Genomic DNA, 22,638 nt, shown 5'->3' with positions numbered 1-22,638 from the left:
AAAGAGAGCAATTATCATGTTTATTTATAAAAGTTTTCAGTCTTTTACATAGTAATGACACCACACAGGTATTTAGACATATACAAATTTATGATTTTCATTAGGTAAAGAACTTCATGTAGTGGATAAGAAATTCCTAAATTGAATACCTCTTTACAATATTGCTCCAAAACAACTCTGAACTTTTTCATGAACTGCTTCTTAATAGTTTCAGGAATCTCGAGGTGTTTGTACTTGAACAGCATGCCAAAAGCAGTTTCTGCTGATCGAAGGGTTGTAAAAGATTCATCAACAAATCTTGTCATCTTTTCTTCAATATCCTAAACAAAGGAAGAAAGCAAAGAAACCCTGTCACTTTGAAATTCATCCTATTAATCAAGAAAGGGTGGCAAAATAAAAATACTTTTTAATAAGAGCAGTCAAGCTTATTTTTACTATTTTTTGGCAATCACAGTATATGGTACCTACCACAACATCTTCTCTAAATTCCTCCATAACGAATGCCCAGTCACGTGCATTTTCCACTCTAAAAGGGTCAAAGCTCAGGTCTTCCATAGGACTAATTACTATATTTACTTCTCTCTGTAGTTCATCAACACCCTTTGGATTTTCTGTCACAGTTATCAGTTCAGGAATAAAAATATTTTGAAGTTCTTCAGCAACCTATTCATTCACAAGAATATACCATAAAGCTTTCTTTTTACTATTTATTCTGTTACTGAACACATTATCATTAATTTTTTCCTTTAAAAAATACCAGCCACTCAGAGAATGACCAGTTTGTGCTATGATTTAAACTTCAAATATTTCAATATGAGACACTGAAAAAATCACAGCAACAATCTACAAGCCCAGCACTTCAGTTGTTATAACAGATAATATTCAGTTATTAGTCCTTTTCACTCCACTTAACTCACAGTTTATTGATTGTCCGTATTGCTAATTACCCTGACCTAAATTAGCCTAAACACAGCATCTCTCCATTCATAGGTTAGTCTGCAATTAATACACAGATTGACAGATGGCCAAATTTTATATTATAGTATACCTAAATGTATTTTATCTACCTCATTAAGGTGACAACCCATGAAAATCATAAATGTGTGAAACAGTTGCTGCAAGTCTGTTATGTTCACACCATGAACAAGTGGCACCTTTCCCCAGCCAGTACCTGGAGAAAAGTTATTCCACCTCCAGCATTAAGTGTGGTTTTGTTGGAATCAAAGGCACCACTCAGGTCTCAAACACAAAACTAAAATTTGTTAACAAGTCTACACCTACAACACAAAAGAATCTCCTCCACAGTAGAAGACAGTGATTACACAATCTCTTTAGTTATTGTCTATATTCCTACCTGAAAAATATCATACAGATCTTGACAGATTGAAACCATATAATCCGTTTTTTCAAATAAACTTTTCGTGTCAAATTTCCAGTATCGCTTACTTCCTGACTCTTCAACTTGGATACAAGTAGTAAAATAACATTTTTTCCATTGTTCAAGAGTGTTTTTTGCTTCTGTTATTTTCTTTTTTGCAGTAGCTGTGTCTTGTCTATTAATCAAATCAACACAGTTAAGATATTATAGATAGAAATACTATAGATTAAAAACTTGCATCTCCACTGGAATAATATAGCCTGGTTTAGCAACTTCTAACTACAAGATCTAGGCAAAACTTATAACTTATTTTCAATGTGATTTTGAAAGGGGATATTATTTGAGGAGTGATTTTGGTTACATTTATGCCACTTTTTTACCTCTATCTTTCTATTTGCTTTATTGGTTCATGTTCTTTCAATACAAAAGAGGACAAGAACCTGTATCTTCAGGGCTGATTTAGAAATTTATGAAAATTACAAAATAAATTGACTTTTAATTGACCTTCTAATACAACTTCATATGGTTGAAAAATACAGACACCTCTTTGGTGGAAGTATCATCTACTGCACTTTGTGTAAGGCAAGCAAAGCTTTTAATAAATCCAGCTCAGTTAAAGAGGAACCAGCACTTACTTAAAGAGTGTTTGCAGGTCCACAACTCTGCGCACTCTTTCGGAAATCTCCCAGGAAATCCGTTCCAAGAAGGGCACCATGCGTGCATCCTTGTTGTAGTGCCGTGACATGATCCACACCAGCCTCAGGGCATTCAGCAGGGAAGGGATTACATTGGAGATAACATCAACCCCAGTGCCAGTTGATAAATTCTATGAAACGCATATTGTGGGTAAGATGTCATGAAAACATACAAATTCATATTTAGTAAACTAATGTTTGTTCTGTAGATGCCTCAGGTTATGAAAGTCTGTAAGATTATTAAATAAATAACCTGGTCAAGGAGACATCCTGCTGCCTAAATAATGCACATGGTTAAAGATGTGCAAATCTGCACCTTTTGCTCCAAATTTTAGGTCCTGATTTTAAATTTTGGCTCTACTCTTTGTTTGGATGATTTTCAATACTATTTAAAATTTGAAACATCAGCTGTAATTTGTGGTAGAAACTATCTAAAAAAAATGGAGTAGAGAAATCTTTGTTTTCCCCAATTCAGCTATGCCATCAAAACTCCCAAGATTGGACTACAAACCAAAGTGCTCACAGCTCTGAGCTTTCAGACATTAGGACCACTGAAACAAAATAAGCAACTCTTTCTTAAAATTAAATATAACTTGTTAATCTAGAGTATATCTTTATTGCTGCTAAAGAGTGAAAAAATAAACAAGAGGTGATTACATCAACAGAGAAACCAAACTCAGGTAAATACAGTTTAAACTTGACCAAGTTTTCTCAAGGGCAGGTACCTTCAAATGGCGTTCAAGAGTTGAGAGAAACTTAGCATTATCTTGAGCTTCCATGTGATGCTTTTTGAGGTCACTTAAGACTATCTGTAAATCTCCAGTAAACTCAGATTCAGCTTCCTGCAGTATTGCCAAGACTTTTTGCACCTCTGGAAGCTTCATCTGCTCAGTAAGAGCCCTTAAAGTAGCATTATTTTCACGCCAGAGGTTAATCTCTGCAAGTGGACCATTACCCTACAAGTAATGTGGAATCAAATACAAAAAGATGAATTACCATTATGCAAGAGTGAACATTTATAATCAGGATTATACTTGTTCCTTCTTTTCAATAAACTTCATGCTGAGATAAACTTGACATGATTCAACCATGCAAAAAGCCAGAGAGAAGAAGATCCTGAAATAAAGTTATACACACACTGAAGGGAACTGCTTATGGGGAGTATTTCCCTGAGCTTACGGCTTTTGCACAGGAACTTTACAGACATAAAATCCCTCAGCATGTTTAGTGGTATTAGTTTTACATACATTTGCAGACTGAAAACCCGAAAATAAGAATTTTTGCTTTTGTTTGAGATCACTTTTTTGCAAAAAAAGAAAAAATATAGCTGTCTATTAAAAAAAAAAAAAAAAGAATACTCAGTGCAGCTTTTAGTGTTTCTTTGCTCTTTAAAAGAGAGCAGATAACAAAAGTCCCTCAGTTTTCCACAGCTGTCCTGTGTGGGTAGGAACTGGAGTGAATTACTTCATATTTTATTTATATGCTACTTCCCAGAGCCACACAGTTCCTCACTACTTTTGTTCTCCTTTTCAAGAATTACTAAATGGTCTTCCAACAATCAAACATGAAGAGGAATTAAATATTAACACAGTTCTTGTGAGGAAATGAAGCAAAGTCTCCAGGAATAAAAGCATTTTGGTGTTACAGGCAACGTTACCTGTGGAACCTTTTTCTGCTGCTCCGTCAGAACTCCAGATATTAATTTCTGCCAGGTCACTGCACAACGTTTCAGAGACTGAACCACTCCTGGAACTGTGGCAAGAACAGTCACTTCTCTATCTAGATTTACTGTGGGCATCTCCAGTTTCAGATGTTCTATTGGAAGAAAACACACACAATGCTGTCTTGTTCTGACAGCATTGGTAACGTGGCACCACTGGATATGTCCACACCCTCTTACTCCAAACTCTTTCAAAGACTTATCACTGATTTCATCCATTTCTCCACGCAGCCTGCTATGCTTCAGGGTGAGAAAAGCACAGCTGGTATCAGCAAAGAGCAGCTTTAATCAAATCTATTCATTATTCTACATAAAACCGCTATCAGGTGAACTCATTCTACTGCCATGTGCTCTAATCACCACAGTGCTGGCAGAGGCAAAACATTCACCTCACCTGGTATGATCAGCTGAGTTTCACTGCCCATTACAGTATTAGAGTCCTCCACTGACTTTCTAGGCTCAGTCTCAGGTAATTTAACTTCTTCAGAATCTGTGTTTTCACTATCTGAATCAAAGGAAGTTTTCTCAGTCTGCTCCTGACCATGGGAGAGAGTTGGTGAAGACTGCTAGGATTGAAACCAGTGCCACAGATTAGATGGTTCATATTAAAAAAAAAAACTTATAAGCAATTCACTTAACCATCAGATGTTCTTAAATTTAATTTAAGTGTGTCTCCTTCCATTCCACATCCTTAGCATCATTCTCTCTGCATCAAGTTCTACAGGGGAATAGCTCCAGCATGCCTTTATGAAAGTCTGTGAGCACAGAAATAGAGGTGTCTGGTGTCACACTCTTAAACGATTCTCAAATAGGGGGAAAAATGGGGAAACAAAATATCAAATAAGCATTCACAAACACTTCATTTTGGCATATGAAGGTCACTTATTAAATATTAATATTTATTATGCATGGTCCATATAATACTAAATAGGCAAATCACTCTAGATACACTCAAGATTCCATATATAAAAGCTGTCAATCATTTACCTGTGAGATGACATTCTTTAGCATCAAGAGAGTATCATCAGTCAGCATACCAGACTTTATCACTTGAGGAAGAATCTCATTAGCTTCAGCCAGGTCTTTAGGTACAGGAACTGTTTCTAAACATATACAAAAAAATTAGTATAAATCTAATTAATTGATACAGAAAGTATAAGTCATTTTCATAATAAATTAAAACTCCAATAAAACTCTACTAGGTTTGGTGCAAGTCATGTTCAAAACTAGTGCTGGTTTTAATAGTGCAAATGCATTTTCAGAAAAATACTTCAGCATCATCACCTGGTTCTCTTTACAAGTCAGCCTGATAGTTAGAATATAGCTTTCTGTTCAAAAGAACAGTGGCTTGATTTGAACTCTTACTCTACAGACAGAGGAGGAAAACCTTGCAGACAAATGTTAAATGACAAAGCATCCCCAGCCCTAGCTCTGAGTGTTTTCCTACCCAGTTAAATAAATTGGATGTGCACTATCCTGAGTCTCCATGTCTACCATATCATCACAATGGGAAGTGCTGTTTATAGCAAAACTGAAAACGCTGAGGCTGCAGTCCTCCAGGGCACATACCTTTGGTGTCTCTCAGAAAATACACAGTAGAATTTGACACAAATTCTTCGGGAATTTCATTAAAAGCCACATAGAAACGCTCACTTGTGCCACCTGCAAGTGCACAAATGCAACATGGGAGGAAAGCATGATATAACACTGCAGATGGATGACACAAATCCCACAAATAGAGGGGACAACATTCTAGAAATGGGCGCTATAGAAGGGATTCAGGAGAACACAGCCCAAGGGATGGAAAGGCAGGAAAAGGGGTAAAAACAGGAGTCAGGAGCTGGGACTCAGCAGACGGGACGAAGAGGGGTTTGAGGGAGGGGGAAAAAGGGAGCTGGGGCCAGGCAGCGCCCAGGGAGAGATCAGCGGGCCGGGGCAGGGGGACCCTCTCCCACCCGCTCCTCACCCGCCGGGCCGGGCCGCTCGGCCCGCAGCAGCAGCAGCGCCGTGCTCGCATCCTCGCCGGCCCCGGCGCCAAGGCCGAAGAAGCGCAGCACGACCCGCGCATCCTCGCCGCGGCTCAGCAGCTCCTCGAAAGGCGCCGGATCGCTCAGACCCAGCAGAGAAAGCGCTCGGTCCCGCAGCCACCGCACCCGCACGTCGTCCAGGCTCATGGCGACAACCGGCCCGACGCCTCCCGGTGGCCACGGCAACGGTGCGAGGTGGAGCGACGGCTGCTGCCCGCCTTCAGCCCACTTCGTGAGGCTCCGTGCTCGCCTCAGGAGGCGTCTCGAGCGGCCGTGCTCCCGTACAGAGCCCGCCCCGCGCTACCGCCCGTCACGGGCGCTCCTTCTTCTCAACCCCGGCCGCGCTGCTTCCCCTCGGCACCAGCAGCTCGTTCCCCTCGACACCGGCCGCCCCTCACGGCCGCTCGTTCCCCTCAGTGCCCACTGCCCCTCACGAGCGCTCGCTCCCGGCAGCACCTGCCGCCTCTCACGAGCGCTCGTTCCCCTCAGCACGGGCCGCCCCTCACGGCCGCTCGTTCCCGTGGCCACCGGCCGCCCCTCACGGCCGCTCGGTCCCCTGGCCACCGGCCGCCCCTCACGGCCGCTCGTTCCCCTGGCCACCGGCCGCCCCTCATGGCCGCTCGTTCCCCTGGCCACCGGCCGCCCCTCACGGCCGCTCGTTCCCCTCAGCGCCCGCCTGCTCCCCCCGGCCCCGGCCGCCCCTCACGGGAAAAGCGGCGCCTGAGGCAGGCAAAAGGCTACGGACAAACACAGGGCCCGCTCGGCACAGCGCAAACGAGGCTTTATTGGGAATTCGTATGAAACAAGTGCAAAATTTAGTAAGTGCTGTTCGTATGGCACAGATGTTAAAATATCACGGCAATATCCCCATTTTCACACTGATACAAAAATAATATAAAACGACCCCTGTCCACCTATCTGGTATAAATTCGGTTCTACGCCATATGAGAATGCTGTTTGTGTGTCCTTAGAGCCAAAACAGAAACAGGGATCGAGGCCAATTCTTTATTCCATGTGCAAAAGTTTTTCCTCACTACAGTGGAAAAAAAGAGGAATAATACTTGTAAATCCTGCCTTCTTCCATAACTTTAAATATAAATATAAATATCAGTGTGGCTTCCAAAAGCTTAAAGTAGTAACTCTAAGCAGAACCCAGAATGAAGAGATAACATTTCCAGTGCAATTTTAAATATGGCCAAAAAAGAGCACATTGCATTGGTGTGTATAAATTTACACTTCATAATCATCCTGGAATACAGACTGAAAACAGACATTGCTTCTATTGCATTGTTGAATGGTTCCCAAAGTGCACAAGATGCAGCTGGGTTAAGTATGTGATTTGTAATGAATGTTTAACATAATGAAAAGTCTTTCAGATAACTTAAAAGTGATAAAGAGACTCAAAAAAAAAAAAGCCTACATGGGACAAGTAGTAACTTTTTTTAAGAATAAAATTAATTTACAACATTAGTTTATTAAGAAAAATGTACATTTTATGTCTATATATTTTACAAGACGCTCCAGATCTGCTATGTCTTTCTATGGGAGGTATGTTTTACAGAATTGTTTGGCTGCATTATAAGGCAATCAGTGAAAACCACTTTGTTCCACAAGAAACCATTCATAGGCAAGATCCAATCACAGTTACTTGCAGACAATTCCAAACATTTCTGCTGACAGCAGCCAAATTATGATGCACCATCTTTATTAAAATGTAAAGAAATGTGCTTAAAAGAGAAAGGCGTAAACTTGTATCCTTCACCAGAGTAGAATTTGTTCTGAAATTCCACCCTGAAATGAGACAAAAAAACAGAATCTGTACATGAATCCAAAATTAGTTGTCAAGGGATAGAACTGTGCAACCCAAGGAGCTGAATAACACCAACTCCAATCCTCTCACTTGTTTTCTGTGCAGCTATTTACCCTTCCCATCGCAGTCCCAGGCTAACTTTATTATTTTTATTGTTTAACTCCTGTTTCTCAGGAGACCCCCAGGCACTAAACCAGGCTGTAAAGACTCATGTCTTACTTCTGGCTTACTCATTTGTTTCTGAGTGAGCTGTAGCCAATTGTTTTGCAAGCGTGCAACATCATGAGGACAATCTGTAATGTATGTAGCTCCACCTCCTGTCTTTGGTCACTATACCCTTTAAGTTGTAAATTTCATCAGATTTCAAACTAAACATGCTCTGAATCAACTCCAAAGTGCAGAGCTTGTGATACCAAGACTAAGAAAGGATTAAAATACTTAAGAGTTGGCAGCCCCACTCACTAATATAAATGTTCTGTTGAACCAAATAAACGGACTGAAACCATACAGTGAGATAACCAGACTGATATTAAAAATACCTATACAAGTTACTAATATTCTACATTATGAAAAGCTGCAATACTACAAATCAAGTGCACTTATACTTTGTCAATGTGGTTGAAGCTGAAATGCATCATATGCCAATATCTGAATCTACTGAAAATATTTTAGAGGAACAATCAAATCCAACTAACAAGCCATTTATTTAATGTAACTAAATAAATGTATTTCAGTAGCAATGAGGCTGTTGAATTTTACACTTTCTTTTTTTAATAAGACACCTAAATTTGCCATAAAAATTCCCCTTGAACAAACCAGCATATGCTTAAATGGTATACAGAAAAAGAGAACGTACCAGTGAAGTCGTAGAGCATGGAGAAAAGCAGAAAGCCCCTCCATGACCAGCAGAATACCAACTGTCAGCACAACAAAGACCACCATCACAGGCATTAGCAGCAGGACACTGTACTTGGTATCCACATGCAGACCCACTCTCATCACCAGCTGCCACAGAACTTCTGATAACTCTAATAAAAACCAGAAAGTTGCCATAATTCATGTTGGTACTGAGTGCCTCCACCCACTGAGCCACTCCGACCTGCTCATTTAACCAACAGAAGAGAACCTGCTGGACCTGGGAGTATAAGCAACCCCCCTCCCCAGAGAGCTGCCCCCATCCCCTCAAATGTGTAAAGATACACCTCAGTGTCAAAATCAGGCCTACTGAGAGCAATATTTTACATAAAGTCACAATTTTACTTTGGAGGCCTCCATAGATCATTATTAGTTGAAGGAGGGAATTTTTTTTTTAATTAAGAAAAAGTGTATTTCATATTAGTATCAACGGAACAAACCAGCCTCCCTCTAACAGCATTAAAAATACAGATGTAGGAAAAAAAACCCAAAAAATATCAAAAGCCCACCCCCACTTACGTGCATGAGCAAGACTTAATGCCCAGAGTCTCAGGTATGAGGCTGTGTTAGAGATGCATCCCAGACAGTATTCAATGGTATGAATTGCCTGATTCATAAAAATATCTGAAAAGTTCAGCTAAAAGATAAAAACACATTTGTATCAATTTTAACAACATAGAGAACAAAACATGAGAGAACAAAAACATTCACCTGCAAATCCTTATTACATGGAAGAAGAATTCCATTGAAGGGTAATAAATTGATTTTATATCAATTAAAGAAAGTATGCCATGTAGAAGATCCTTATTACAGAGATAATATTAAAAAAAACATCAGTTGCTACAGTTTTCCAGTATTACCTTGTAGATAGATAAAAACAAATGCAATTTATGTTTTCCAGAAGGAATATGATCTAATACTTGAAAACTTTTAGTACTATAACCAGTTCTAATTCCAATTCTATTAAAATTCTAAGTTTACAATATAAATTTTTTCATCTTTAAAAGTAGAGGTAATTATCAGTAATGCTACTGATAGAAAGATAACCACACTAATACTGTAAGTTCTAAATATAAATACTTGTTAGTAATAAAGAGTTTCAAAACTGATATTACTGAAAATTTCAACACTTACTTTGTCTGAATGTTGCATTTCTACACTTTGTATAATACATTTTGAGTAAATAATTCTTGTATTTTCTATACACAAGAAACAAGAGTCTACTACCCCAGTGAGACAAGAACTATACATATTTGCACATTAGGAAGCTGAAGCAATTCTTTGTCCTTCAATTCACATGGAATCACTGGAATCTGCCCAGACCTTTAAAAATTTGCCCAAACTAAACAGCAGCAGTAGGTGGGGACTGGGAATGCTGCCCCAACCCCTATCAGCAATAATCCTCATAGCAAGATGTAATTTGCAGACATAGAAAGACTTTTGTCCAGTTGAAAAGCCAAGATTAATTAACAGAAAGCTGGGCAGTCACCACCTTACCTCAAGTTTAAGAATCCATAAAACCAGACAAAACCCAGGATTTTTATTCCATTCTTCAATATAAGAAAACCTGTACTCCTAGATGCAGAGTCCTAACTGCAAATAAAGCTGCAAATAAAAAAATTCTTTCTGTTCTCTACTACAGATAGATTGCGGTTTACTGTAACAGTCTGAAAATACCAGAAAATAATGATAATGGCAACAAATAACTATAAGTAAACTGCATTTGGGCACCAAGGTCTTTGTAAAGGCTCAGCTGAGTTCCTTCAAAACTGCTCAGCACATAGTATGCAGGTTATCTATTGACTGCCCACTTCTAATTTGCTTTTAAGAACATAGAAACCAGAGATTAAGTAAAAACATTACCTCCTCTGCATCCCCCTCTCTGTGCCCGCTGTCTGAGTGAGTGACACCTTCTTCGAGATCATGACATGACAGGAGACAAAGCTCTTCTTCACTTTCTTTTCGGATAAGCTTGTAGCCACTCTGCAAAATGGGAATGGATTGTTTCTTCAACCAGGCTGCCACTGTCATTTTTTAAAATTTACTTAAGGTAGTCGCAGGCAAAGGCAAAAAGATTTAGAGGAATGAAGTACTATTATGTGTTTCAGGCCAAAACTTTCCAAACTGAGCAGAAACTGCTAAGTAATGGGTTCAAACTGAATATAGATATACAGAAGAAATTCTTTCCTATGAGGGTGGTGAGGCCCTGGCACAGTTTTCCCAGAGAAGCTGTGGCTGCCCCATCCCTGGAAGTGTCCAAGGCCAAGCTGGAGGGGCTTGGAGCAACCTGGGATAGTGGCGGGTATCCCTGCCCACTACAGAGGGTGGAATGAGATGAGCTTTAAGCTCCCTTCCAACCCAACCCATTCTATGAAATACCCATAAGGACACACTCTGTGCAACAAAACAGCAGCTGAATTCTCCTGCACTGAGGAAATGTGGGAGTGTCTTTCAGTACTTACCCTGTACATTCTTATGCCTCGGCCTCCACTGTGCAACCAGTATAAATAAAGTGGTTTACCAAACAGCATTACAGGAACACAAAGTAAAGCAACACCAACTAAAAACTGCTGCAGAGGAATCTGTTGGTGGGAAGGAAGGAAAATTAGATTAGATCACAAAATCCAAAGTAGGAAAAGCCATCCCCGTGTCCTTTAAAGTATTATCTGCATAGGGAACACAGGATTTCCAAAAGCCTGGAAGAGCATTACTCACCTGGCCACTGAAGAAGATCTTTGTTTCACCACCAGGAAACAGGAACATGTTAATAAATTGTATCACAATACTGGGGGCAGCTGTGGAGTTCTCTGCAGAGTATGCCAACCATTTAAAGAAGATCATGAACACCAGGTAACCAAATATGCACAACATGAATAAAAGTTCAGGAATAAAAACCAAATAAATATTATAGGTCTTCTTGAAATGCCTGAAAGGTAGAAAAAGGGAAAAAATAAAAGTAAGTTTTACCAACACAGCCCAAATATGATTTCAATAAAACAAAGCACTTTTAAACAGCAAGACTGAGGTTACAATCCAGAGTTGATTTCTTTTCATTCAGTGAAATTTTATCAGGTATTTCAGTGCAAATAAAAACTGTAAGAGACATGTATTTTTATTTACCAACAAGTGAAATAAAGTCTTGTATTAGTTTATTTTGGGATTTTTTAGTGTAATATTGAATCATCATCTTATATATGTGAAGGAAGACCTCTCCATTATTGTCTTTTTATAAGAACAGTTTTCACAATTACTCTTATTCTGTTCTAAAACAGTAATTCCAGCTTCTCTTACAATATAAACTGTTATCATCCAGACCTGACAAAAAATACAATGTTGCTATTATTTTAACTTCTTGTACTTACAAGTGGTTAAACAGCCCCAATATAATTCCAAATGTCATATGAGTCACTCCAAAGATCACAGACATTTTCATTTTGAATGAATTTAGAAAAGTGAGACGGTTGCTTGCCAAATTCCATATCTGAAGAAGAAAACACCAAACCAGCATTGATGAACACCCTAACAGGAGGAATAAACCAGTATCCATTTTCTACTGGGGACCAGAATTCTACCTCAAATGGAGGTCACAACTGAAATTTGAGTTTTGAAAAAATAGTTTAATCTTAGACTTGTCAGAAGAAAAGGTCTTGTTGAACAGAGAATACAAACAGAAATGTATTTTTTCCTTAGTCAGATTTATCTTACTTATACCAAAATCGAATGGACAAAGAGCGATTGTCACAAGGGGATAATTAAAAAGAATAAAACTCACTGGATCAATTCCAAAGGGATAAACTCCATTGTAGACACCAGAAACATTTGGATCCAGTGCTAAATATCGATTAGCTTCCAGATCCTCATCACTGCAGTGAAAGATAAACACACTCAGATTTGACACTTTAAACATAATGACAACATACTTTCAGTTCTGCAGGACACTGCTCCTGCTTTCCATTACCTAACTCACCCACTGTCACACTTTAAAAGAATGTAAGGATTTCTAAGCACAAAATTCTTGACTAATTCAAACAATACCAAAAAAACATCCACCTAGAACCTCACAATCTGGGCTTAATTCACATTCACTAGCTTTCAAAAAAAGATTAAGGATTTTATTCCACATTTCCCTAGAACTCAAAGTTTCATTTTAAAAGTTCACAGTTTGCTTTTGCATAAAATTCACTGTCAAACATTCAAAGAATAATTGCTGCCTTTTTTTCTGTTTTGCATTTGGGTAAGTTTCTACTTTCTTTTCATACAGTTTTTCATTATCACAGCACACACAACCTGTTAAATTTTTAGCCAGTAGTCTTGAATATTTGAAGCCCCATGTTTTGTAAGGCACCATGAGATGCAAGCTGTGAACATTAAATACACCTAAAATCAGTGAGGTCATCCCACTCTGAGAAAAAGTAGATTTGGCAATTCACAACGATTATTTTTTTCTTTTTTTTTTTTTTTTTACTATCAAGAAAAGCTGCGCAGAAACTAATGATTGCCAGGTAATTAATTTACTTCACTAATAGTTAATTTCTTTTAGTAGAGGCAAATGCCACTCAGCTATTCATTCCAGAAGCATGACCTAGGACAAATAAGTCCAAAGCTAGACCTGTGTTTTCTATTCCTCTGAAAATCTTTTTATAGACATACAAACATCTAGAAAATAAAAACTAAACCATCAATGTAAAGATAAACCATAACAGGATAGTTAAAACATGTGAACAAAACGGTTAAACTGCTGCAAGAAATACATCTCTGGTTTAATGGTATACCAAATATGCTGCTCACCTCCAAACCTTTTCATACATTGCTGAAACATTCCATCCAGATCCAAATAGATTTATTGACTTTGAAAAACAGTCATTATAGATCAATCCAGTGTATATAGAAAACAGCCCCATTAACAATATCACATATCGGCCTTCAAATAACATTTTTATCATCTGTCAGTATTGGGGAAAAAAGAAAAAATAGAGAATATCATCTGCAATGTGAGCAAAGGTTAGCTAGACATGTCTAAGAGAAACACATTTTTGGACACATAAAGACTTTTAAATAGTCTTTATGAGCTCCCATGACACACACTGAGACTTTTATCCCCAGCATCCTTACATTAAGGAAGGGTCTTTTTAAGCCATTTCCTCCCTGAGACTACTTTACAAGAAATTACACATTTGCAGGCATTCTTAATTGAACATAATTCTAATGAGAGATGCAGGTATTCCTGCATTCCAACCCATATGGTTAAAAAATTTAAGTGAAGTTTAAAAAATTTCAAACTGCAGCTCTTTTTATAAACAATAAAAGGTGGAATTTGAAAAATCATTTTCTCCTCACATTGTCACTGTAAGGACATTCTGTAAAACACATCACTGAGTAGCCCTGGTAGAAGTAAAGACAAGATTAAAAGCATCATTTTTTCCTAAGTCTTTCATTACAACTTGATTATTTCTGCTCTTCCAAGGAAAGTGAATAGTTTAAAATATTAAGCTCATGGAGTATGGGGTCTTTTAACACAGAAAATCCTAGAAGAATGGGAAAAAAGCCTAATTAAGTACCCATGCAAAAAAGCAGTACTTTTCAGAAACACAGTGATTACTCAAATGATCTGGCTGGATGGGAAGTAAATAATTTGTAATTACTTTTACCTCATATTGTGCTCTTTTTAAGCTAGGGTGGTTTTCATACAGTATTGTCAGGAGTGCAAATATGAACATGAGCAGCCCGTGCCCGAAGTCTCCAAACATAACGGCAAACAAGAAGGGGAAAGTGATGATGGTGAAGAGAGCTGCAAGGGCAACACGGCAGATTTCAGCCACAGCACACAGATCATGTCCTGTCTGCACTATCCCCAAGCAATCCCATACTTAAATCTCTCAAAGTTTTTAAGTTTGAAAAACATTTCATCCCCTACTCATAGAGCTTTCCCCCACGCTGTAAGTTTAACTCAGTTTAAAGCTTGTTTATTGTGTAGAAATGACAACTTCACAGTTGAGCAGTAGCTGACAATTCTGAGGATAATAATATGAGCCCAGGAAATAAAACCCAACCAAACAGTGGGTACTCCTCTGTGGGTATTTCAGGTCTGTATTAAAAGGTACATTCTCCTGTGCAGAATGACCCAGCCAACATAGCTACAAGTATACATTAAAGTGGGCTATTCAACAAGCTGAATTTTTCAAGTGATGAACTTCACACTTCAGATCAATTACAAGTTTTCTTGTATTTTCCCCTAAATATCCTCCTTACCCAAAGCAAAATATATAGAACAAAAATTATACAGCTATTACCACTATCTTTCATGATCAAATAACTCACCAAAACCAAATCCCATCTTGTTTGGAGCACTCTCTGTGCTTTTGATGAGCTACTGAAATTTTAAAACAGCTACTAACAAGCAGTATGATTGTCACCCTTTGGCCTTTGCCAGTGTCCAATTCAGCAAGGTATCAAGGCAAGCAGCAATGACAGCATAGCTCAGACCTCAGCTTTCAGAAGGACCAACCTGGATTAACTTCCCCATAGCTTCCAACTCCATAAGCATCAACAATGTTCTGGAACACTGAGGTGAATTTATTGGTACGTATCAAAGTCGGAGGAGGTTGTGTTGTTGGGATGGTATTCATGAATGAGGAAATTGTAGCTCCACTCTTCCTCTAATTACAGACAGAAGATACATTTGTGAAAGATCTCTGTTAATCTAATCAAAGTGAAAACTGTTCCATCAGCAGTTTCACTGATCCAAAAATGCCATTAAATTATGCCCCAAGTTTAACATTTATCCCTTTGTACTCCCTCTAAAAACAGATTATGCACAGTGTTCTAATTCTTACTTCATATCAAGTATCAGATGAGACTTATCAGTCACAATATTGTAAAACAAAGATTTGTTATTAGAATTTTCTCTCATAAAACAAAAACCAATGCAAGGGAACTGGCACCTTCTACATGACTGCAAATAACACTGTGAGCCCAGCTGGCCTCAGGGCCAATGCAGAAGTCATTCAAGAAAAAAAACCACTACACACAACACTAAATAAAGGCTCTGCTTATAAAAAATTGTTTTATACAGAGACATAGATCTGTCTGTGCCGATTTTTAGTCTATTGTTAATAAGTATTTTCTTTCCTTATGTACATAGTTAGTTCAAGATAAAAGCTTTAACATCAGTGAGCATTCAGGTGACTTACTGAGCCTTCCTCCAATGCATGGCGCAAGTTCTGGAGATCAGCCACTGGACACCACACCTCAGCAATTAAACATTTATTTGTGACATCAAAACTGCACAGGTTGAGAACATGGTAAATGGCTTTCATCTTCTTCACTTGGATAACCCAAGTATAGATGGATTCTGATGCTTTATACAAGACCTGGCGCAAGTATTCCTCAGTTTTATTCAGCACCTTTGAGAAAAAAACCAAAGATCTCACTGAGAATGTGACAGTGGTTGTGCTGATCACAGCAAGAGAACCTCATAGGTGTCCAGCGCTGGGCCATGTTTTTAGGAGGGCAAGCAAACCTCTGCTGAAAACAGAAGGCAATGCCAAGTGCTGTGAGGTTTAACAGATATGTGCGACACGAAACCAGGAACATAATTTACTGTTCCATCAGCTCCAAAGCTGCATGTATGTTAGAAATTATATTTAACACTGTGATTCATTAAATGATTTCCTACAGTGCAGCAGCTCCAGCAAGAGGAAATCTGTTCTTTACTCACAGTTTCAAGATCCTGAATACGAACGTTGAGTCCCTCGACCACGGCCTGGCGCTCCTCGGTGGTGTCAGGGTAGGGGTACACGTGACAGCGATAGCTGCAGGAACACAGGGCTGTGCTCATGACCAAACTCCACCAAAACACATCACCCAACCCCCTGCCACAGCCAGATTTGCAACACACCACTTAATAACCATGGAACAGATTCAACTCAGAGGCAGCACTTTGCCTGTACTTGGTAGACTGCAGGTGAAACGACTCATGTATTTATTTGTACACTGCATAATTATAGAGCTGGATGCAAAAAGGGGAGGAACAAATTTAACACAAAAAGCTTCTATAAAAATCAACACTTTCAAAAAAGGGGTGCAGGGGAAAAACCAACTAGAAAATACCCCAGGTATAAAGGAACGTACGTATATTAGATTTACTTCTTACCAGTCACAAATCTTCTTAACTTTTTGACCGATTTGTTCACCCCAATAGGACACTAAAAAAACAGCCCACTTTGTGGTTTCACCCTAAAAAACCATAAAAAGTAAAGCTGATGAATTATGTTTTAACCAGCAATTCCTCTGTGACATAATAATAGAGCTAAATAACAAAGCTGAACCAGAAAAAGCTGTGTTAATAGAATTAATCTTCCATCAGTTACTGAAGATCAAACAATAAAATTCAACTGTGACAGTATCTCTTTCTTTGTTTTTAATATTAGAGAAAACCGGGAAAAGTTTCCAGAGAAAATCAATGAGACATTATATTTTACTATCTCAGAATTCTCAGTAAGAAAAGAATATTTTAAAAAGGTAACAAGTTAGAATTCAAGCAAAAAAAAATGGTGACAGATTAGGCTGCCGTAACTGATTTACAAAAATTAACCTGGTAAGTTCACAGAAAAAAAACTTCACAGAAAACTAGCTATACTTGACTCTTTCTTAACTACTGAAAGAACAAGTGGAATGGCTATTAAAAGGCAATGCACTGTAGAGATCTAGTTAATAAATATCCAAGCAGCCATTTCTGCCACGTATTTTGACCAAAGCGGCCAATCATAAAGTCACCACTATTCCACAATGAAGTTCTGCACTCCTCAAGCTGAACCACGACAAATTAATTCCCACTTCTACAACCTTGAATTTTAAAATCTTACAAATTCTAATACTTCAAAATACTTTTTCCTCCAAAGACACTGGGAAATCATTTCCATTTACTGCAGACAAATCTGAGCAGCAATTCTTCCAAATAAAATAAACTGATTGTTACAATATTTACTCACTGTATCTGGATCTTCCAGAGCCTTATCCAACTCTGCGTAGGTAAGAAAGGGATAGCCTTTACAGACTCTCCACAGCATTTTTTCAAATGCTTCAATCTTTGCTATGTGAACTAACCCAGATATGAATCTAGGAAAAGGAAAAATTTGAAATATTAGATAAAATGTACAAGGAAAAAAAATTGGAAATTCAGAGTACATCACCACAATAATTTAGTATCTGCCATGAACAGGAAGTGACTGATATAGAAAATACCAGCTGCTATATAAAATTTTTATTTGCAAAACAAACAGACTACAGACCTGAGCACACAACTAGAATTACTTCTAATTGGTTATTTCTGTGATAGTGAGAGTATTTATTTTTTCTTGGAAGATATCCTCTCATAACAATACAATAGACAGCAGTATCCATTCATCATTTCAAAGGCAACTCAACTGATGTTACATTTACACTGCCAGGTGATTAAAACACTGTGTGTTTATCATAGAAAAGGAGTTTAAACAATAGAAGGAAGTATTGATTTAGAAATTTTCCTTTACACACGTCATTGGTTTGACAGAAGCTTTGTGGCAGCTTTTTTGGACATTGTTCTGTTTATCTCTTCAAATGATCTGGATTGTTACAAAGGTACCCTGGGACCAGGCTCCTGTCCTGTCTAAAACTGTCTGGCACACCTGAAATCACTACAGGCCATGTTTTAAAAGAACAACCCATTCTTTTCAGCCCCTCATCAAGCACTTCTGAAGCAGCACATGCCATACCCACCCCAGCGAGGCACTCAGTCTGTGCGTGCGGTTGAAATCCACCAATGGCTCATTTTCCACAGAAGGAAATTCTTCAAAATTTCCATGTAAATGGGATTCATACTAGCAAATAAAAAGAAAGAACATTCATTGCTTCCAGGAAAAAAAAACAAACAACATCTCATTCCATTATTATTCTAAGAAAGAAAAGGTAATTAGGCAAATGGTTTAATTAAAAATATAAAACTCATTTCCGTGTCAATTGAAGCAACAGAGAGATCCTTGATCTCAAGTGCACTGCTCTTAACAACTATAGTCAGTGCTGCAAAATTATAGTGTGAATTTCTTAGCACAATTTATGCACCGAAATAACACAATTACACCTTCATTTTCAAGCAATCCAACAGGGAAAATCACAAAAATGCCACAAAACAACAATCCCTGCCAAATGCCCCAGGCAATACCTCAGGTGTTCTCCTGACAAAATTCTGTGTGATCTGTAACATGTACTTGTATTCTGTCAGTTCAAGCAGGTTTTTCCTCAATTTTTCTTTGTTTTTAGTTACTTCCCTCAATTCTGTCTCCAGCTTCTGCAGCTGTTCCTAAGACAGAGTAAAGAAAAGACACAGAATCAGTTACAGGATTTTGGAAAACAGAGTAGGATTCATTTTCATCACATAATAATTTGACACAGTGATAGGAGTTTCCCATTTCTTAATTAACTAAAGCTTCATAGGTTTTATCCCTCAGTCTGCCACAGATTGCTTTGTAATGAGTACACCTGATCCTCCACTGACACTTGTTCAGAGTGCTGCCCTGCCCCTAACTTGTGTCAAAATATTGCAGACCTGGAATTAGAACTGCAGGTAGCACAGGGTGGAAGATACCCATTTATTCTGTTAACATAATTACAACAAAACAGAATGTTACTCAAAATTAGATCTGTGTTTTACAAGCTTCTACATCGAACGCAACACCAGAAAAAGCATTCAGAGACAACAGCACCACGTTCTGCTGTGTGACCAGCACCTGCAGAGCCTTGGGCAGGTAAAATTCCCACACACCTGGAAATTTTGGATGCGCAAAGAGCCTTAGGTCAGTACCAAAGCAATAAATGAGGCTGAGGGACCTCATCTACGGACAGTCTGCCTGGAACAGTGGGATGTGCCAATCCATCAAAATACAACAGATGAGCGCACGGTCCCTGAGTTTGCTTTGACCCTTTCACAGGGATTTTGTGTTAATACCAAAACCTCACTGGCTTTGAAGTCACACTGGCAGCAAGGAATCAGACAAAAATGAAAACAAATGTTTCTGCCCCCCCACCACACCCCAATAACATAAATCATAAGTAAGAAGACAACAAGTCATTAAGTTTGAAATTAAGTTTCAACACTTTGGCATCTGTTTGGTGGAGTTACCTGAATTTCTAAAATGTGTTTCAGCAAGGGGGCAGGAGGAGCAACATCTCCTTCAGGAAGTGGAATATCTGCTTTTTTAATTTCTTGTACTAAAAACCCTGGAGTGAGAAGAAAAACAGCATCAGAAAGGAAACTGCATTGCCTACCCTTCCAAGAGTGCTGCAGAGTTGACCTTCAGCTGCTCTTGATGGTGCTAATCACACTGCAGCATCAAAGCCCTGGCTGCCTCATTCATTCATTTTAGCAACAATTCACACAGAAGTCTTCAAAAATGAAGAACTTGAAGAGTGGTGGGGATAAAACACACAAACTATTCCTGCCTTGGAAGTCTGCAGAAGCAAGCAAACTTCAGAGGCTTCTCTTTCCCAGTAAGTACTTTCTAAGAAGCTTTTACCATTTCACAGAACCTCTTTGTTGCTGCATGGTGGCACTTTCTGCTAATGGTGCAACTGTGTCACTTTCTGCCAGAAACAGACGTGCTGCTCACTGACCCATGTGTGGAGTAAAAAGTGTTCAAACAAAGCAGCTTAAGCAACCTTGACAACAAATGCAACTCACACTGAGCAGGGGGACTGCCAAAAGAGCTGCTGGCATGACCAGCACGTGCCTCTGATGAGAGATTCCTATCAAAGGAACTCTTCAATTGTAACTTTTCCTCAGGATACACTGAAGACATCTGCAGTCTGGCTGTAATGCTCTGCCTACCCTTCTCTATTCATTAACTACCATGAGAACACAACTATTATTAACTTGAGATATTTTTAAGGGTGCCTGGAAAATCAACAGCATTAAGTTACACAAAATTAAGAAATAGGGAATATCTTACAGTCAAGGAAATACCCACAGGAAAGTTTCACATTCTCTAGCAGAGTTTTAGGTAGTAAACACTGAAACAGCCTCATCTATTTACCAGCAAAACATTAGCAATCGTTCTTCACCTCTGAGCTAAAAAACCCCCAAATCTATATTTAGTGTAAGCAAATTTCACAGCTTAGAAAACATGGGAGGGTTAAAAAAACCTGTAGCTGAAACCTCCTCAGTGATGCCACAAATAAGAAATGGCAGACATGAAAATAAAGCTCACCAAGTATTCTTTCCATTTCTTCACATTTCTTCACTTCATTCACATATTTTCTCTGAAACACACTTACATTTGGGTTAAGCTGAAGGAGAAGGATAAAATGCTTATTAGGGGGTTGAAATAGTAACCTCCCCTAGAAAACCACAGCTGTTCCTGCAACTTCCTGGAGACAATTTGCATGAGCTCTGTGCTTGTCAGCTGAGAAGGCACAAAAACCTAAAAAGATTACAAAGTCTTCAAATAGCAAAGCTGGTTTTATTACAGCAGAATTATCCATACCATTGGCTAGTTTTAATCAAACAACAAAATAAAAAGGTCTGATGGAGAAACCATTCCTAATCTTATTTTGACAGTTTTAAAATATTGCTTAATGACTTCAAATTAACAAACCACTTGACAAATTTTCTGTGATGCATTTTCACAGTCTATTTGGAATATTAAATATTTTACCTACATCCCCATAATATGAACATGCAATATCTCTGACGACTTATCCAGCTTATTAAATCAGAACCACTAGTGCACTATTTCTACAATAAATGGTGTATCAGGTAAGTAGAGTGACATCAAAGTGTTAAACACACACTCATGTAATCATTCTTACAGATCTGTCTCCTCCACCCTGCCATATTTACTAACCAGCTGTGTATTTAAGTCTTCCCAGCTTTCCCTGCAACGATTTTACAAGGCACATTTCTAATGTATATCTGGAAAATATTCCAAAGGCTCACTTAGCAAGCAAAGATCATATAATTATGATGAGACAATGCAGAGACATGGCTAATTATTATTGCCCAACCCAACTCCGTGTTAGGCAGGAGTTCCCTCCACGATGAAGAGCCCCTCCAGGAACAGGAACCTGTTATCAATAAACCTACAGAGCAGCTGTCTCTCGGTCTGTCCCTGGAGGGGAATGGAGCCATCATGCACACATGCTCAGGCTGAAGGCACTGAGGCTGCAGGTGGGTCAGGGGCTCTCCCATGGGATCTCTGCTGTGAGAAAGGTGGGATACATCCATCCCAAAGCATTCCTCCCGAGAGGCCGGGGCTCCACACTGACTTCCCATCACTCACTCCACCCAGCCGGGCACGTTCGGGTGTCACCTCTCTGTATGACCCTGCCTTGGCAGGGGGTTGGACTGGATGATCCCCGGAGATCCCTTCCAACCCTAACAATTCTGTGATCCTGCTTCCAGGCGAATGCCACACAGGGACGGGCCATACACCTGCCTGTCGGAGTCGCGGAAAGACGGCAATAAAAGCAGCTTCCACCGCCCCATCGGTGCCAAGCCCGCACCTTCCCTACGGCGGCCCGGGGCCCGGCTCGGCCCTCAGGCCGGGCCCCCTCAGGGGCCCCGCAGCCCCCCAGCGGTACTCACGTCTCGGAACTCGGCCAGGCCGCGCTCGCCCACCTCGCTGAGGCACTCGTAGGCCGAGCCGCTCTGCAGGAAGAGCTGCGCCAGGCACATGGGCTCGCTGCGGAACAGCGCGCCCATGGCGGCGGCGCGGCCCGGGGCTCCCGGCTCGGGGCTCAGCGCGGCGGGCGGGCGGAGCGCGGCCCGGGGGCGGCCATGGCGAGGCGGAGCGGGCCCGGCTGCCGCTTCCGGGGCGGGGAACGGCCGCAGAACGCGGCCCCAAGCTGCGGCGGCGCGGGCCGAGCTCGGGCGCTGCCGGCGGAGCTACCGGGAACGGCAACCGGCGGCTGCTCTGTGAGAGGGGAAATGCAGACTGAGAGAACAACATGGAATCACAGAAAATGCTGAGCTGGAAGGGACGAGAAGCATCATCGAGTCCAAGTCCCGGCCCTGCAGAGCAGCATTCCCCCAGAGCCACACTATGTGGGCTTGTAATGGATCT

General features: G+C 39.8%; 2 protein-coding genes across 2 annotated transcripts in view; both read right to left on the bottom strand.

Moving 5' to 3' along the window:
• Nucleotides 1-5,967, bottom strand: part of DNAH10 (dynein axonemal heavy chain 10) — a 49,531-nt gene extending 43,564 nt beyond the window's left edge. The window contains exons 1-10 of the mRNA XM_059863870.1: nt 5,760-5,967; nt 5,363-5,455; nt 4,781-4,896; nt 4,179-4,359; nt 3,731-3,885; nt 2,799-3,029; nt 2,014-2,204; nt 1,355-1,553; nt 469-663; nt 150-320 (exon numbers count right to left, since the gene is read on the bottom strand). Coding sequence (XP_059719853.1) covers nt 150-320; nt 469-663; nt 1,355-1,553; nt 2,014-2,204; nt 2,799-3,029; nt 3,731-3,885; nt 4,179-4,359; nt 4,781-4,896; nt 5,363-5,455; nt 5,760-5,967 — 1,740 coding nt within the window. The remainder of the gene's footprint in view (nt 1-149; nt 321-468; nt 664-1,354; nt 1,554-2,013; nt 2,205-2,798; nt 3,030-3,730; nt 3,886-4,178; nt 4,360-4,780; nt 4,897-5,362; nt 5,456-5,759) is intronic.
• A 616-nt stretch (nt 5,968-6,583) lies between these two features.
• On the bottom strand, nt 6,584-22,346 carry ATP6V0A2 (ATPase H+ transporting V0 subunit a2). Its single transcript, XM_059863170.1, has 20 exons — nt 22,161-22,346; nt 20,785-20,863; nt 19,701-19,798; nt 18,744-18,881; nt 18,302-18,402; nt 17,536-17,662; nt 16,698-16,780; nt 16,263-16,356; nt 15,736-15,948; nt 15,051-15,201; nt 14,194-14,333; nt 13,334-13,488; nt 12,318-12,408; nt 11,908-12,026; nt 11,261-11,471; nt 11,008-11,127; nt 10,409-10,528; nt 9,065-9,182; nt 8,487-8,658; nt 6,584-7,611 (listed from the first exon to the last, which is right to left on the bottom strand). Exons 1-20 carry the CDS (start codon nt 22,275-22,277, stop codon nt 7,509-7,511), a joined length of 2,550 nt encoding a protein of 849 aa, XP_059719153.1. The 5' UTR covers nt 22,278-22,346; the 3' UTR covers nt 6,584-7,508.
• Nucleotides 22,347-22,638: the final 292 nt, after the last annotated feature.

This window comes from Haemorhous mexicanus, chromosome 19, assembly GCF_027477595.1.
Source record: "Haemorhous mexicanus isolate bHaeMex1 chromosome 19, bHaeMex1.pri, whole genome shotgun sequence".
NCBI lineage: Eukaryota > Metazoa > Chordata > Aves > Passeriformes > Fringillidae > Haemorhous > Haemorhous mexicanus.
This window is presented reverse-complemented; position numbering and strand designations above follow the sequence as displayed.